This window comes from Dromaius novaehollandiae, chromosome Z, assembly GCF_036370855.1.
Source record: "Dromaius novaehollandiae isolate bDroNov1 chromosome Z, bDroNov1.hap1, whole genome shotgun sequence".
Lineage (NCBI taxonomy): Eukaryota > Metazoa > Chordata > Aves > Casuariiformes > Dromaiidae > Dromaius > Dromaius novaehollandiae.
The window spans coordinates 56168452-56184086 of NC_088132.1; the positions used below are offsets into that span (position 1 = coordinate 56168452).

Below are 15635 nucleotides of genomic sequence, written 5' to 3' on the forward strand. Positions count from 1 at the left end.
GCAGTTCAAAGACAAATTAGAGAAATTTAGCCAGTAAGATTCTGAAGGTTGAAAAAACAGGGATAATTGCATTGCTAGCCAGTGCTGGAGAGCACTAGCAGGGTAAGCTTTCTGTTGGGAAGTGAAGTAGCCCTGCTTCTAGTACTTTGTCAAAAAATCTAGTTTTTATCAACTTTAAGTAATACTAAACACAAACAGGAGGAAAAACACTAGAACAAATGAAAGGTGTAAAGTTTTAAAAATTAAGCAAGTCACAGTTAATGGCAGCTCATTCACTATAACACTGTACTAGAAAATCTCTGACATTGCGTTGGTACTTGATATGGAACAAGCAAGGTGGCAGCTCTGAAGTTCTCCATTAATATCCCATGCACTGTGGCTTTCAGAAAAAAGTGAGAGTCGCAAAAGGGTGGTGGCGGTGGGAGCAGAAGAAATGGCCAAAAGTACAGAAATGCTGTTTCTGTCGCCGCTGCTTGTCGTTCCTTTGATGGATGACCATGTGGAAGTACATGGTCTGAAGCCGATTAATGACTTCTGAACCCTGGCTTTCCTCCTTTGGCTCTGGGAGATGTTTGGCTAGGTTACTGTTCATTTCCTCCCCTTAGTCTTTGGGAGGCAATCTTTGCTTTGCTTTCATCTTGCCAAACTGGTCACAGCCAGAAGTTACAAGCTGAGATTTACCTTGGCTGCCTAAGCCAGACTCTCGCTGGACAAAAGCCAAAAAAGGAGATAAGAAAGAGGCAAGGGAATTAAATCAGGGGTTGGAATAGACATGCTTTGCCCATTAAGACAAGCAGGAAATTTAGTTTCTCATCTCAAGGGTTTTCCAGGTTGCATGTGGGGAGACAGCAATATACCATGGAGTTCTTACTTCATCGGAAGAGGATATTGAATCTATCAGTTCAGGAAAAACAAAGGCAAAGATGTTAAAAGAAATTCCAGTACTGCTAATGTGGTTGGTAATAGCCATACTGTTGGTTGTCTGAGCATGATTCTACCCAAAGCTCCTGTCATGTTCAGCCAGCTGCCAAATATTTCCCAAAAGAGAGAAGGCCAAAGGGAGAGAGATCACAGCTGCCCAAAGAAAGCAAGTTTCTGAAAACCCCATGTACAGTTGCTTCCTTTTTTAGAAGACTCCACTGCATTGCTCTAACACATTATACCGTAAATCTTGGAAACTCCTTACTCTGTCTCTGGTCACACTCTGTCTTTAACTCAGTTTCGACTGAGGCTATACCTTGCTGTTCACTTACTTTAAACAATTTGGGACTTCAACCAAGGGTAAAGTTGAGCAGAACGATCACCTTAACACATTTCTTCTTAAATGTAATCATCTTGAAATCAGCTGACAAAATTCTGGTAGTCCCCCAGGAAGCCTTCATTTTACCCAGACACACAATTTATGTGTCTCTTGAAGTTCTTTCAGTATACCATATATTACGCTCTGTAATCTGCAAGCATTTATTTGCTTTTCTTCCTACCATAGTTTTCTAGCTCTGCAGAGCCTGTTTCACCATCAATTAATAAAATAGGTTGAAGGGGAATTATGTGACAATCACATATCAGTGATTCACAAGTCAGGAAGTAATTTTGCTGTTGGAAAAGCTGGCGATTTTATACATAGGTTGGCAGACTGCCCAGAAATGCTGCCAGCAACCAGAGAGAAAAATAGAAGAGGAAGCCAGTTCTTTTATGGTTTTAACACAACTGAAACAGACGAGATTTCAGCAACACACGTTAGACAGACAGCTGCACTTATCTATGTTCTTCTTTGAAATAGAAATAGATTGACTCGATTCAGCAAGGATATTGTTGCATTTTTAATCATCTAGTACCATTAGCGATAAACCAGCATTTAGGCCTGTTTTTAATTAAAGGAACCTTCCACTGCTCAAAGTTAAGGCTACTTATTTAGTAAAATAAAAATGAAGATGTGATAGAGTTGGGAGCATCCTTCAGATCCATAGTCTTCCCTGGCTCTTTTCTGCTTGTACAACAATCTTAGTTGTTGAGCAGAGATTTAGGTCAAGCCTTCCTGGCTCAGCCTTCCTGACGTGAGAGGGAATTATTTAGAACAATTGATTGCTTAACAATCAATATATACATTTGAAAGAGTGGCTTACTAGGAGAACTGAGGTGATTATGTCATCTCCATGGAGATGGAGTTCGGATGCAATATCTACATTTGGAGTTGTTCCAGGTGAACTGTTCTCATTTGGCTTAATACATGGATAGTCTGATTCTGGAATCAGTGTCCTCTTCTGGTTTAACTTAATCCTCCTTGAATGGAGGGATTATTGCACTTGAAGTTCATACCTTACCTTAACATGAATTGATTTTCAGTTTGGACAAGACCTTGGAAATATTTTCAAAGAGTTTATTTAATAATACAGAATCTTGCAAAGGTTTTGTTTGGATTTAGGTTGAATTCAGCCAACAGAGTTCTAGATATAAGGATTTTATTTAGCATACGAGTAAATTTCCCCCTGGGGGGAAGCAGGAATTATTAGCTCTAGTGAGGGTCAAGGAAAGTAAAGAGAATATACTTTGAAATATTCAGAAGTTATTTCAAAATGCAGAAGAAGGTCAGCAGCAGTCTCCTTTGAGATGTCATGCATCCACATAATTTACTAATATGTATTGAAAAAAGATCTTGTGCTGGCACATTTTAAAAAGTTATAGTGTTCATAGTTAGTGACATCATGAGATGTAAATGGTGCGTTTAACTGTATCTGAGTGCTTGAAGTTCAAATTCATGATTGTGGTGAAGCTGAATTGTCCTTTAACTTTGTAGATGATTCAAGTTACAACAGAACAACAGTCCAAATGTGCCATTTTTTCTGTTTGATTTGTGGCTGTTTTCAGTGACATTTTTGCAACTAAATGGCAAGTAATGCTGTACATTGGGAAAAGAAGAACAGCCTTCCAAAAATTGAGGCTCTGAGGCTGACACACACAGTTTTCCCTCATTACCATATGGGGGGCAATTGGCCAAGGTGGCCCTGATACAGCGCTGTTAAAATCCACTAAGAGTTATACAAGAAATATGTTCGTTCATTGTAATCATTTTTTCATTCAAATTTTATTCTCTTCTGCTCCTTGCTCTTTTTTCCATGTCATTAGTTTAGTTTATTCATTGAGCTTTCTCTCTAGTCACTTCTTGTGCCCCCTTTTCCCCCTTTTGCTCCTTTCTTACTGTCTTTTGTAAACAGCATCGTAACTAGATAATATTTCATCAGTCCTGGGAGACTTTTGTGCAAAATGGGTTTTAAATTAGGCAAGGTAAACTGCATGTTCTCAGAGGAATATAGCAACGCATGGTAACTCCCATTACTGATATGCTTCTCTTCTTCACTACAGGTGCGTTTAATGATCACAGATGCTGCAAGACACAAGCTCCTTGTGCTCACTGGACAGTGCTTTGAAAACACAGGAGAACTGATTCTTCAGTCAGGGTCCTTCTCCTTCCAGAACTTCATTGAGATCTTCACAGATCAAGAGGTGTGTACCAAAAAGTGTCTTCCATACGTTGTCATGTGGTGGCACACGTTTTTAGAAGCCTAAAAAAGGCCATCTCTTAACTTTGAGTTAGCACTGACAGCTTGATGCTGATGCTCCTTACTCTTTGTTACAGACTTTCCTTCAAAACATTCATTTAATTTACTTCAGTTTTGATGTAAATTGCTTAAGGAAAGAATAATATTTTAATTTGGGGAATTAAATTATAACTTTAAGAAACAGAAAACCAAGGAATCTTTAAACAATGGAAAGAAGAATTCAGCTTTATCTTTGTTAGTATCACTCCATTGATGTGTTTAAAATACACAGGTTGTTCATCTAAGGTGCACATACAAACCAGTCAAATTGAATCTGACACCAGGTTCTTGCCTGATGGCAGCTAAGTGATATGTGACATTAAATAGGACAGAGGCTGCCTGTCGTAATGGCAGTAGTTTTCTCACCACCTACCGGCTTGGCTTCTTTGCTGTAGTATTTAAAATTTGGCCAATTAATTCTGTAAATCTTGTGATTTTCACATGCCAGAAATATAAGTCTCAAACCATGAAGTCTACCAGAATTTAATGCCATTTGTTTCATGACTTGTTATTTTGTTGTCTTGCTTAATGTACTGTGTCTGAAAGCTCCCATAGGGCAGGAACCCATAGTAAACAAGCTGTCACACTTCATTTGGCTGCTGTGTAAAGTATATATTTAAATAAACTATATGACTGCATCCCTGGGATTTTAGTATCCAAATTTAATTACAAGCATTTCAGTAGAGTGAGATTTGAAAGTTCAGCATTGAAAACTCAGAGTTTGCAGGAGTCCCAGTGTAACCTTATTGTATCTATTTGATCCTATTCTCAAAGCTTTTTGTTCAGCCTGTGGTGATACAGCTGGGGCAAGAGCTGGATCCCTGGTCTCTGAAAGGGACATGACCCCTGAAAGTCACTGTCAGTTCAAAGAGTTACAGTTCTGTAAAACTGCGAACTGCAGCTTCTTGCATCTCTGGCTAGTTAACGAGTTGTGATTGCTTTATGGTTACCTGCTAAACTTGGGGCAAATTCCACGTTTACAGTTAGGAAGCCAAAGTGTTGGCTGGGGAGTGGAGCAGTGATGTTGGCGTATGAGTGAGAGCAGCTGAGGGACTGCCGGCACTGGTGTGCATGCAGAGCATGCCCTGCCGTCGCGGAGAAGGCTTGCTTGGCTGGTCTCTGCTGGGGGCTGCACACTCACCAACCGGCCAGCATGGTGGTTTTAATGTGGTCACTTCCACCTTACCGTCTCTGAAGCCTTGGACGTTTTTGTTCACTGCTTCTACAAGATTTCACAAAAGGTAACTCCACAAACGAAGACTATATTTGCCGTGCTGCAGGCTGTGTATGTAACATTTCTTAAAGAGTCAGTATACCTTTAGTGGGAAATTTTTAAGAGACTGCAAATAAGAAACAAGGTTAAAAATCAGTGCTAGAAAAAAGTGGTTAGTGCTTTTCTAACTGGTGGTTAGAAGGATAAATTCCTGTGCTCTGCTGACCCATTAACACAGTGAAGTTTGATGAATGTTAGTTAAAGTTAATATTTCTGCTCTGTGTCCATTTTTATTTTTCTGGACCAAACCTGAACTATGGTCCTGGGATGTGCATATAGGAAAATAAGTATTTCCCTTCACCTGGGGGATTCTCTCATGAAGTCCAGTTCAGACTTCCGTCTCTGACTTTCTCAACTCCCTCCAGGCAATGCCTAAAAATGTCATTTCCAACTTCTCCTGTGCCAGAGCAGTGAAGATGTCCCATTCCCCTGCCTCTGCAGCAACAGCTTTCAGATGAAAACCATTCTTTTTACCTTTGTGGTCTCCAGGGTATGAAACAATCTTGTATTTTCTCTGTGCAGCCGACTTCCCGTTTGCCATCACCAGGCATAACACCTTTAAAACTTCAGAATTCCTCGACAGATGTACCTTAGTGCTTCAAAAGATGATCAGGTTCCTCACAAACAAAGATAATTCCTTGGTCCTGGGGTGACTTTCAACCAAAAGATAATGAGTAGTTACTCCTCTGCAGTCTCTTTTAGGCTGCAGAAGACTGTGCAGAAGTAACAGGGACTAGTATTGGGCCCTAAACCTAAGAAGAGCAGCAGTGGGCCACATTCATCCTTCCCAGTCACTACTGAAGTCAATGCTATGGTAATAATGTACCTGAGATGTCTAAAAGCATTATCAAATAGTCGAAGCAGTGAAAGTGTCCATGTTCATTGTGTTTTCATTTGAAATACAAATCCATTAAAGCCTTTCTGAGGCATCTTTGGACTTGCTATTCCTAACAGGTACAATCTTTGGAATAGTTTTTCACCAGCTTTTCAGTGGCCTGTGCTCCTAGTGCATTAACACTGCCTGTATTATGCATGCCAACTTTTAGGAGCAAATAGAGTTTAGAATCTAGAAGCATGAAGCAGAAAGTCAAGGACGGTATTATATCAGTGGAATAGGACTAACCCTAAACCTTGTCCCAGTATATTCAGTAGCCCAATATATTACCATATAATTTTTCATCTTGCTGGAAAATTGGCCTTACATGAAAAATGGTCTGTACTCAAGTTATCTCCCTATGTATGTAGCTGACTTTGATTTATTCATCCAAAAGAAGAGATCTTGGTCCTACTTTTGTCTCTCCCTGATAACGTTTTCAACTCTGACCAGAGATATAGCGTAAGGAGTACACTCAAGACCCTAAATCCGTTTCAGAGCTGTTGTCTGTGCTGAGCATTAACAGACAATGTCTTAACTGCCTTTCTGTCCTTTTATCTTATTTCTGTGATAAAAAATGGGAATGGTTCTTCTATTTTCCTTATTTTTTATCCTATTCTGCATTTACTCCTCTTGTTTTGTTTTGTTTTGTTCTGTTTTTTCTCTGCTTTTCTCCAGACAAAGCCACGTCTGACATTTGGGTGAGATTTATTTATACTCCTGTCAGATGGCTTGGATACTAAGTAAGGCTGACAAAGGAACATAAAAATATTTATTCTCTGCTTTATTTCAGTATTAGATGGATTATTTTTGTTTGGATAACAGCCACTGCATCTTTATTGAGTTTTATCTTTAGTAAATGCTGAAAATAATTTATGTAACACAAAAAAAGGAAACCTAGACGCACACACAAAGAGGCCCACAGAGATCTGCAATCAAACGTAATTAGTTTTGTGTATGTCCATTTCTTTTGATGATTCAGTTTGTGGTCCAAGACTTTGAAATTATTCAGCTGTAACATAATCTAAGTCATCTTTATGGAAACTGTTCTTACAGCTTGAATTGACTACTGAGTCTTTGCAAAGAAGGTTGCGGTATTTTGCAAGATGCTGTGTAGGCACATTTTGTACTGACATTTTATGTCTGAATTACTTTTTTTAAAGAAGAATTTTACATCATTTGGTGGTGTCTTCGTTAAGAGCAAAAAGCAGGGGCTGCACTTACCTAATTTCCTGCTGGCTTTTCAGGAGCCAGGCTGCAGAAAGAACTGAAATAACAGTGGTGGTGTGGAGTACAGCCTGTGTGAGAAGGGGCGAAGAGGGCAACCTGCCCCAGGGGATGCCTGCCTCCCCTGGGCTGCAGGTATTGCCTGAGGCTGTGAAGTTTCCCTTAGGTGTTTGGCCAGCTCTTCTGGATGGTTTGGGGCAGTGCAGAGACTCATGAGCCAATGGCAAAGACAGTGACACTGCTGGTAGTTTCAACTCCATAGTCCTCATAAAAGCTTTCTATAAAGGATGGAGGAGGAAAAGGGAAACCTCAGGGTACTTTCCTCCTCTGGACATTGAGGAAGGAACCACGAATAAGCTGCTCCTTTGTATTTAAAAAATACAGTAGTGGACTAATTATAGCAACAAGTTCTCTTAGCTTCTATGACTGGTACTCACCAGTGCAAAAGTGAGTGAAAAAAGTTTTATCTGGTCAGGAGTTGTTATATTTTGACATTAATTATCAGAAAAAATGAATTTACATGCATCTCTCTGTCTTTTTGTTTTACATCCATAGATTGGTGAGTTATTAAGCACTACACATCCTGCCAACAAAGCCAGCTTGACTCTCTTCTGCCCTGAGGAAGGGGACTGGAAAAATTCCAACCTTGACAGACACAACCTTCAAGACTTTATTAACATTAAACTCAACTCAGCTTCCATATTGCCTGAAATGGAAGGACTCTCTGAATTCACAGAGTACCTGTCAGAATCAGTAGAAGTGCCATCACCCTTTGACATTTTGGAACCTCCAACCTCAGGAGGCTTTTTGAAACTCTCCAAACCCTGCTGTTATATTTTTCCGGGTGGAAGAGGGGACTCTGCATTGTTTGCAGTGAATGGGTTCAACATGCTTATCAATGGAGGATCTGAAAGAAAATCTTGCTTCTGGAAACTTATCCGACATTTGGACAGAGTCGATTCCATTCTGCTCACTCACATTGGAGATGATAACCTGCCAGGAATCAATAGCATGCTTCAGCGAAAGGTTGCTGAATTAGAAGAGGAACAGTCCCAAGGGTCTACGACCAACAGTGACTGGATGAAAAATCTGATCTCACCTGATTTAGGAGTTGTATTCCTCAATGTACCTGAAAACCTGAAGAACCTTGATCCTAACTTCAGAGTAAAAAGGAGTGTAGAAGAAGCTTGTTTTACTCTCCAGTATTTAAATAAATTGTCTATGAAACCAGAGCCTCTTTCTAGAAATGTAGGAAATACCATAGACCCCATCATTTTATTTCAGAAAATGGGAGTTGGCAAACTTGAGATGTATGTGCTTAATCCTGTCAAAAACAGCAAAGAGATGCAATATTTTATGCAACAGTGGAGTGGTACTAATAAAGATAAAGCTGAATTTCTGCTACCAAATGGCCAAGAAGTAGATATTCCATTATCCTATTTCACCTCTGTCTCATCCCTGATTGTGTGGCATCCAGCTAATCCTGCAGAAAAAATTATTCGAGTTTTGTTTCCTGGAAACAGTACCCAGTATAATATTCTAGAAGGACTGGAAAAACTCAAACATTTAGACTTCCTTAAACAACCAATGGTTACACAGAAAGACCTAACTGGGAACATTGCTAGTCCAGCTGTGAAACAAGCAAAGTTGAAACAACGAACAGACAGCAAGGAGAGTCTTAAGCCTGCTGCAAAGACACCACCAAGCAAGACAGTCAGGAAAGAATCTAAAGAAGAAACACCAGAACCACCAAAACCTAGTCCAGCACCAGAAAAGCCTCAGAAAATAGAAAGCAAAGAAAAAGTTCCAGTTAAAAAAGAGAAACCAGCAAAAGTGGAGACCAAACCTATAGTGGCAGAAAAAGATGTAACAAGCAAAGAAGAGCAGTTAGTGAAACCTGAAACTGCTGAAAAACAAGCTACAGATGTAAAACCAAAAGTGGCAAAGGAGAAGCCAGTGAAAAAAGAAGTCAAAGCAAAACCTGAAGAAAAGAAAGAGGAGAAAGAAAAACCAAAGAAAGAGGTTTCTAAAAAAGAGGAGAAAACACCCATCAAAAAAGAGGAAAAACCCAAAAAAGAAGAAATCAAGAAAGAAGTTAAAAAAGAGGTGAAAAAGGAAGAGAAGAAGGAAACTAAAAAGGAAGTGAAGAAAGAAGCTCCACCAAAGGAGGCTAAAAAGGAAGCTAAAAAAGAAGAGAAGAAAGAAATTAAGAAGGAAGAAAAAGAAGTCAAAAAGGACATCAAAAAGCTCCCTAAAGAAACAAAGAAGACACCTACTCCTTCAACTGAAGCCAAAAAACCAGCAGCAAAGCCTAAACCACAAAAGAAGGAGGAACCTGCTAAGAAAGAACCAGTACCTGCTGGAAAGCCAAAGGAAAAGGGGAAAATCAAGACTGTGAAGAAGGAGATCAAAGTCAATGGAGCACAAGCTGCCCTTGCTGCAGTTGGAGCCGCTGCCACAACTGTAGCAACAGTAGCAGCTGCAGAAATTGCAGCTAATGGAAAAGAACTTGAAGCTGAGAGATCCCTCATGTCTTCACCAGAGGATTTAACAAAGGACTTTGAAGAATTAAAAGCTGAAGAAGTAGAAACAATAAAAGAAACAAAACCTCAAGTTGCACTCATAGAGGATGAGCTGAAACTCACAAGCACAGTCCAAAAAGAAAAATTAGATACTGAAGGACCTGCCGAGTCCTCTGATGAAGGCATAACTACCACAGAAGCTGAGGGTGAATGTGAACAGACACCTGAAGAACTGGAACCTGTGGAAAAGCACAGGGTTGATGACAATGAGAAATTTGAAGATGAAGGAACAGGCTTGGAGGAATCATCTGAAGCAGGAGACTATGAAGAAAAGGCAGAGACAGAAGAAGCTGAAGAACGAGGAGAAGATGAGGAAGAAAAGACACCACTGGACACCACAAAACAGTATATGGAGGAAGTAAGAAAAATGGAAGAGAGTTCAGAAGAAATACTGGCTGAAGCAGATGCTAGAATTAAAGATGAAAAATATATTGAAAAGGCAGACTACGAGGCATCAGATGAGCGGGCTGAGGAAGACAGGGAAGAAGCAGTGGAAAAGGCAGAAACTGAAGAGACTGAAGAAGAGGAGGAAGACAAAGCAGAAGATGTCAGAGATGAAGAGGAGACTGAAAAAGTAGAAGCTGAAGAAGATTATGTGATGGCTGTGGTAGACAAAGCTGCAGAAGCTGGTGAAGTTGAAGATAAATATGGCCTACTCATAATTACACCAACTAAACGCTCAGAACCTCAATCTCCAGCAGTTGAGCCAGCTTCTTCTATCCATGATGAGACATTACCTGGTGGTTCAGAAAGTGAAGCCACTGTTTCTGATGAAGAAAATAGAGAAGATCAACCTGAAGAATTCACTGCTACTTCAGGTTATACACAGTCCACCATCGAAATATCCAGTGAACCGACTCCAATGGATGAAATGTCTACACCCCGGGATGTCATGAGTGATGAAACTAACAATGAGGAAAGTGAGTCACCTTCTCAGGAGTATGTGAACATTACCAAATACGAGACATCACTGTACTCTCAAGAGTTTAGTAGACCTAAACTCTCTCCACTTCCGGATGCTTTCAATGGATTATCTGAAGGATCCAAAACAGAGGCCACAGAAGGTAAAGACTATAATGCTTCCGCTTCTACCATCTCGCCACCTTCTTCATTAGAGGAAGACAGATTCTGCAGATCTGCTTTCCAAGAAGTATACCGGCAAAAAGAAAGTGAAATCCAAGGCACTGCCAAATTAGAAATCAAAGAAACCTATCCAGAAGATGTTGGTGGAAAACACAGTCCAACCAAGAGTCTGGCTGAGAGTTTGTCCCCTCCATCACCAGTTGCCAAAACACCACTGAGTGAACGGAGTGTGAACTTTTCCCTCACTCCCAATGAGATCAAGGTCTCAGCTGAGCCTGTCCCAGTTGCTACATTGCCTGATGCACATCAAGAAGTAACTGAAGAGCACTGTGCAAGCCCTGAAGATAAAACGTTAGAAGTAGCATCTCCCTCACAGTCTGCTGCTGGTAGTGCTGGTCACACACCTTACTATCAGTCTCCCACTGATGAAAAATCCAGTCAGCTTTCTTCTGAACTCACTGAAAAGTCAGGAGAAGCTCCAGTTAGCTTTGAATTCAGTGAAGTCAAAGATGAGTCTGCAAAACCCAGAATAAGCCCTATGGATGAGCCTGTGCCAGATTCAGAATCTCCTATTGAAAAAGTTCTCTCACCTTTACGGAGTCCACCGTTGATAGGTTCAGAAACCTCTTATGATACATTTTTGAGTGCTGATGTAAAGTCTCCTGTCAGAGATTATGAGAGTCCTCCTGAGGGGAAAACTGAAAAGGAAAAATCACCTGTTCAGATTAGCCCAACTTCTGAAGCCAGCTCTGTGGGCCCTTTCCAAGAAAAACAGGATGAAAAAAGCCTGGAATTCATGGCAATTAAAGAAGGCTTCAGCCTAGAAAGGAAAATGGAGGATACAGAGCCCAGCAGCTCTCAATCTTCACTGGTCTTGGATGAGCGGAAGTTAGCAGGTGATCTCTCACCTACTCAAATAGATATCAGTCAGTTTGGTTCCTTAAAAGAAGACACCAAAATGTCAATTTCTGAAGGCACTGTTTCTGACAAGTCTGCAACACCTGTTGATGAGGTTGTAGCAGAAGATACCTATTCCCATATAGAAGGGGTTGCTTCTGTCTCTACAGCGTCTGTTGCTACTAGTTCATTTCCAGAACCAACTACTGATGACGTATCTCCTTCTTTGCATGCTGAGGTTGGATCCCCTCACTCTACAGAAGTTGATGATTCTCTTTCAGTGTCAGTTGTACAAACACCAACGACGTTTCAGGAAACAGAAATGTCTCCATCTAAGGAAGAGTGCCCAAGGCCCATGTCAATTTCTCCACCAGATTTCTCGCCTAAAACTGCAAAATCAAGAACACCAGTGCACGATCTTAGGTCTCCTGAGCAGTCAACTATGTCAGTAGAATTTGGCCAAGAATCCCCTGAGCAGTCCTTAGCAATGGACTTTAGTAGACAGTCTCCAGAATATCCTACTGTAGGCACTAGTATTCATCATATATCTGAAAATGGACCAACTGAAGTAGATTATAGCCCTTCAGATATACAGGAGCCTACTTTTGCACAGAAGATGTCCCCTGTTGAGCAAACATCTTACTCTCAGGAGAAGGATATTTCAGAAATTATTTCAGTTTCCCAAATTGAAGCTTCATCCTCAACTTCATCAGCTCATACACCTTCCCAGGTAACTTCACCACTTCCAGAGGAAACTTTTTCAGGTGCTGTTCCACCCAGAGATATGTCACTACATTCTTTTACCTCAGAAAAGGTGCAGGGCCTAGGAGAAAAGCTGTCACCAAAGTCTGACTTGTCTCCATTAACTCCAAGGGAATCCTCTCCTCTGTACTCTCCTAGTTTTCCAGATTCACCTCCTGCAGTCACAGAAGCAATGTCAGCAAGTCAGGCATCATCATTGTCACTGCAAGTGTCCTCTGACAAAGCATTTGGCTATCAGGCTAGCACATTACAAGAACCGCTAACAAAGCATAGTCCAGAATCTTTAGCCACTCCAGAAAAAGAAGATTCGGAGAAAAGCAGCAGGTCTCCAGAAGAACTTAGTTACTCCTATGAGGCAAGTGAGAAAACTACAAGATCACCAGAGGATATTAGCTACTCTTATGAGGCAACTGGAAAACCTACTAGGTCACCTCAGGCCACAGATTATTCCTATGAGGCAACAGGGAAAGCTACTAGGTCACCTGAAACCACAGATTATTCCTATGAGATAATTGGGAAAACTGTGAGGTCACCTGAGGCCACAGATTATTCCTATGAGATGACAGGGAAAACCACCAGGTCACCTGAGGCCACAGATTACTCCTATGAGACAACGGGGAAAACCACCAGGTCGCCTGAGGCTGCGGATTACTCCTATGAGACAACGGGGAAAACCACCAGGTCGCCTGAGGCTGCGGATTACTCCTATGAGACAATGGGGAAAACCACCAGGTCACCTGAGGCCACAGATTACTCCTATGAGACAATGGGGAAAACCACCAGGTCACCTGAGGCCACAGATTACTCCTATGAGACAACGGGGAAAACCACCAGGTCACCTGAGGCCACAGATTACTCCTATGAGACAATGGGGAAAGCTACCAGATCACCTGAGGCTGCAGATTATTCCTATGAGATAACAGGGAAAACCACCAGATCACCCGAGGCTGCAGATTATTCCTATGAGATGATTGGGAAAACCACTAAATCACTTGAGGTCACAGATTATTCTTATGAGAGAACTGGAAAAGCCACCAGATCACCTGATGCTGTGGATTACTCTTTTGAGACAACAGGGAAAACCACTAAATCACCAGAAGCCATTAGCTACTGCTATGAGACAACAGGGAGAACCACCAGGTCACCTGAGGGCATGGCTTACTCCTATGAAACAACTGGAAAAGCTACCAGGTCACCTGAAGCCACAGATTACTCATTTGAGACAACTGGGAAAGCTACCAGGTCACCTGAAGCCACAGATTACTCATTTGAGACAACTGGGAAAGCCACCAGGTCACCTGAAGCCACAGATTATTCATTTGAGACAACTGGGAAAGCCACCAGGTCACCCGAAGCTACTAGCTATTCCTATGAAGCAGGTGGACATTTTACTCCAGGAAAATCATTAGCAGAATCCCGTCAAGATGTTGATTTATGCCTTGTGTCCTCCTGTGAATATAAACACCCTAAAACTGAACTTTCACCCTCATTTATCAACCCAAATCCCCTAGAGTGGTTTGCAAGTGAAGAACAGTCTCAAGATCAAGAAAAGCCATTAACTCAATCTGGGGGAGCCCAGCCACCTTCTGGTGGAAAACTGCCAGCACGGCAGTGTGATGAAACACCTCCCACATCAGTAAGCGAGTCTGCCCCATCTCAGACTGACTCAGATGTTCCTCCCGAGACAGAAGAATGCCCTTCCATCACTGCAGATGCTAACATTGACTCTGAAGATGAGTCAGAAACCATTCCAACAGACAAGACAATTACGTACAAACACATCGACCCTCCACCTGTCCCAATGCAAGATCGCAGCCCTTCCCCTAGGCACCCTGACGTCTCCATGGTTGATCCAGAGGCTTTGCCCGTTGACCAGAACTTGGGCAAACCTTTGAAGAAGGACCTCAAAGAAAAGACAAAAACAAAAAAACCGGGTACTAAGACCAAGTCTTCCTCTCCTGCTAAAAAAAGTGATGGTAAACCAAAACAAGTGGCTTCCCCAAAGCCAGCTGTAAAAGAATCTTTAGACAAAATTTCCAAAACGGCTTCTCCAAAAAAGAAGGAGTCTGTTGAGAAGGCAACCAAAAATATCTCAAATCCAGAAGTAAAGTCTCGAGTGGAAGAGAAAGATAAGGACACCAAGAATGCCGCAAATGCAACAACGTCCAAGTCAGTGAAGACTGCAACTACAGGTAAAGACAGATAGGATCTCCCTAGTGTTAAGGTTTTCTTAGTGGTTGCAGTTAGGTTAGGTTGCCTTTATATCAGCTGAGATCATGGCAGCCCCCCCCCCCCCAAAAAAAGTCCATGTTTTAAATGAAATCCAGCACAGAACAGCCACACTTAAATGAATGGAATTCACTGAATTAGCTTTTGTAATCTGAGAGACTTGAGTCAGTTTGCTCAGATGTAAAGACTTAGAGCAAGTGCACCAAATATGAAAAGCTTAATACTAGTTGTCTAAATTGTTAGGCCAATTGATATGACTGAATGTACTGCTGTAGGTGAAGTGAAATTAGTAAAATGGGCCACTTTTTCATTATAAGAATCATTTAGATACAATACTCTTAACAAAAACAAATGCAATTTAATATTGTGAGAGGCAGAAGTTCTATAGACATTGGATGTTCTCATTACTTTGCTGGATTAGTTTTAAAAAGATTTTTTTTTTTAATTGAAACAGTAGTAAGAGCACTTTCAGTGACAAAAGCATGTACATCACATAATCCATTTAAAGTCTTATGCCATCAGTGATGACTAAACATATCGGAAGTTAATGTCATTTTGAATGACTGTTGTGTACACTAAGTAGTAAAAAATATGAATTAGATTATTCAAGGAAGCGTTGTGCTAATATGTTGTTTCCTGCAGGTCTTGTTACAGAGTATTTTGAGGATACTTTGATTTTGCAGTTGTCAGGACCAATGTTCTACTGAAAGCTTTTTACAAGCAGCAGGTCTAGGACTCAGTGGAAGCAAACCAGCATTCAGCTATCTGTAGCCTCTCCATTTTATGCTGTCCACTGTTCCTTTCGTACACCATAGTGTCTGTGTCTTTGTTAATAGATCCTTTTCAAAACAGCAGTCTGGTTCCTCATACCTTACACATCTCCAGCAGTTTAGCTCTATATTAGGTTCATCTTCCTTGAAGCATACTTTTCAGGTATATGCTGGAGCTGAAACCAAGGCCCTATTTGATACTGGCATTTAAGTGTAAAATTTCATGTGTAGTATTGTATTTACTGTTTGTATCCACACCTTCAGAAAAAATGTATCACAAATTTTTTCATGATAAAAGATGATTTTGTGACATACGCAATAGTTAAAAAATCTCTAATTCAG

The 15635-nt window shown here is 40.9% G+C and overlaps 1 protein-coding gene across 1 annotated transcript in view; it reads left to right on the forward strand.

Annotated features, from left to right (window-relative positions):
- The window catches only part of LOC135324896 (microtubule-associated protein 1B-like), a 73796-nt gene that overhangs the window by 51254 nt on the left and 6907 nt on the right, over positions 1 to 15635 (forward strand). The window contains exons 4-5 of the mRNA XM_064501950.1: positions 3361 to 3501; positions 7526 to 14486. Of these exons, the coding sequence (XP_064358020.1) occupies positions 3361 to 3501; positions 7526 to 14486 (7102 nt within the window). The remainder of the gene's footprint in view (positions 1 to 3360; positions 3502 to 7525; positions 14487 to 15635) is intronic.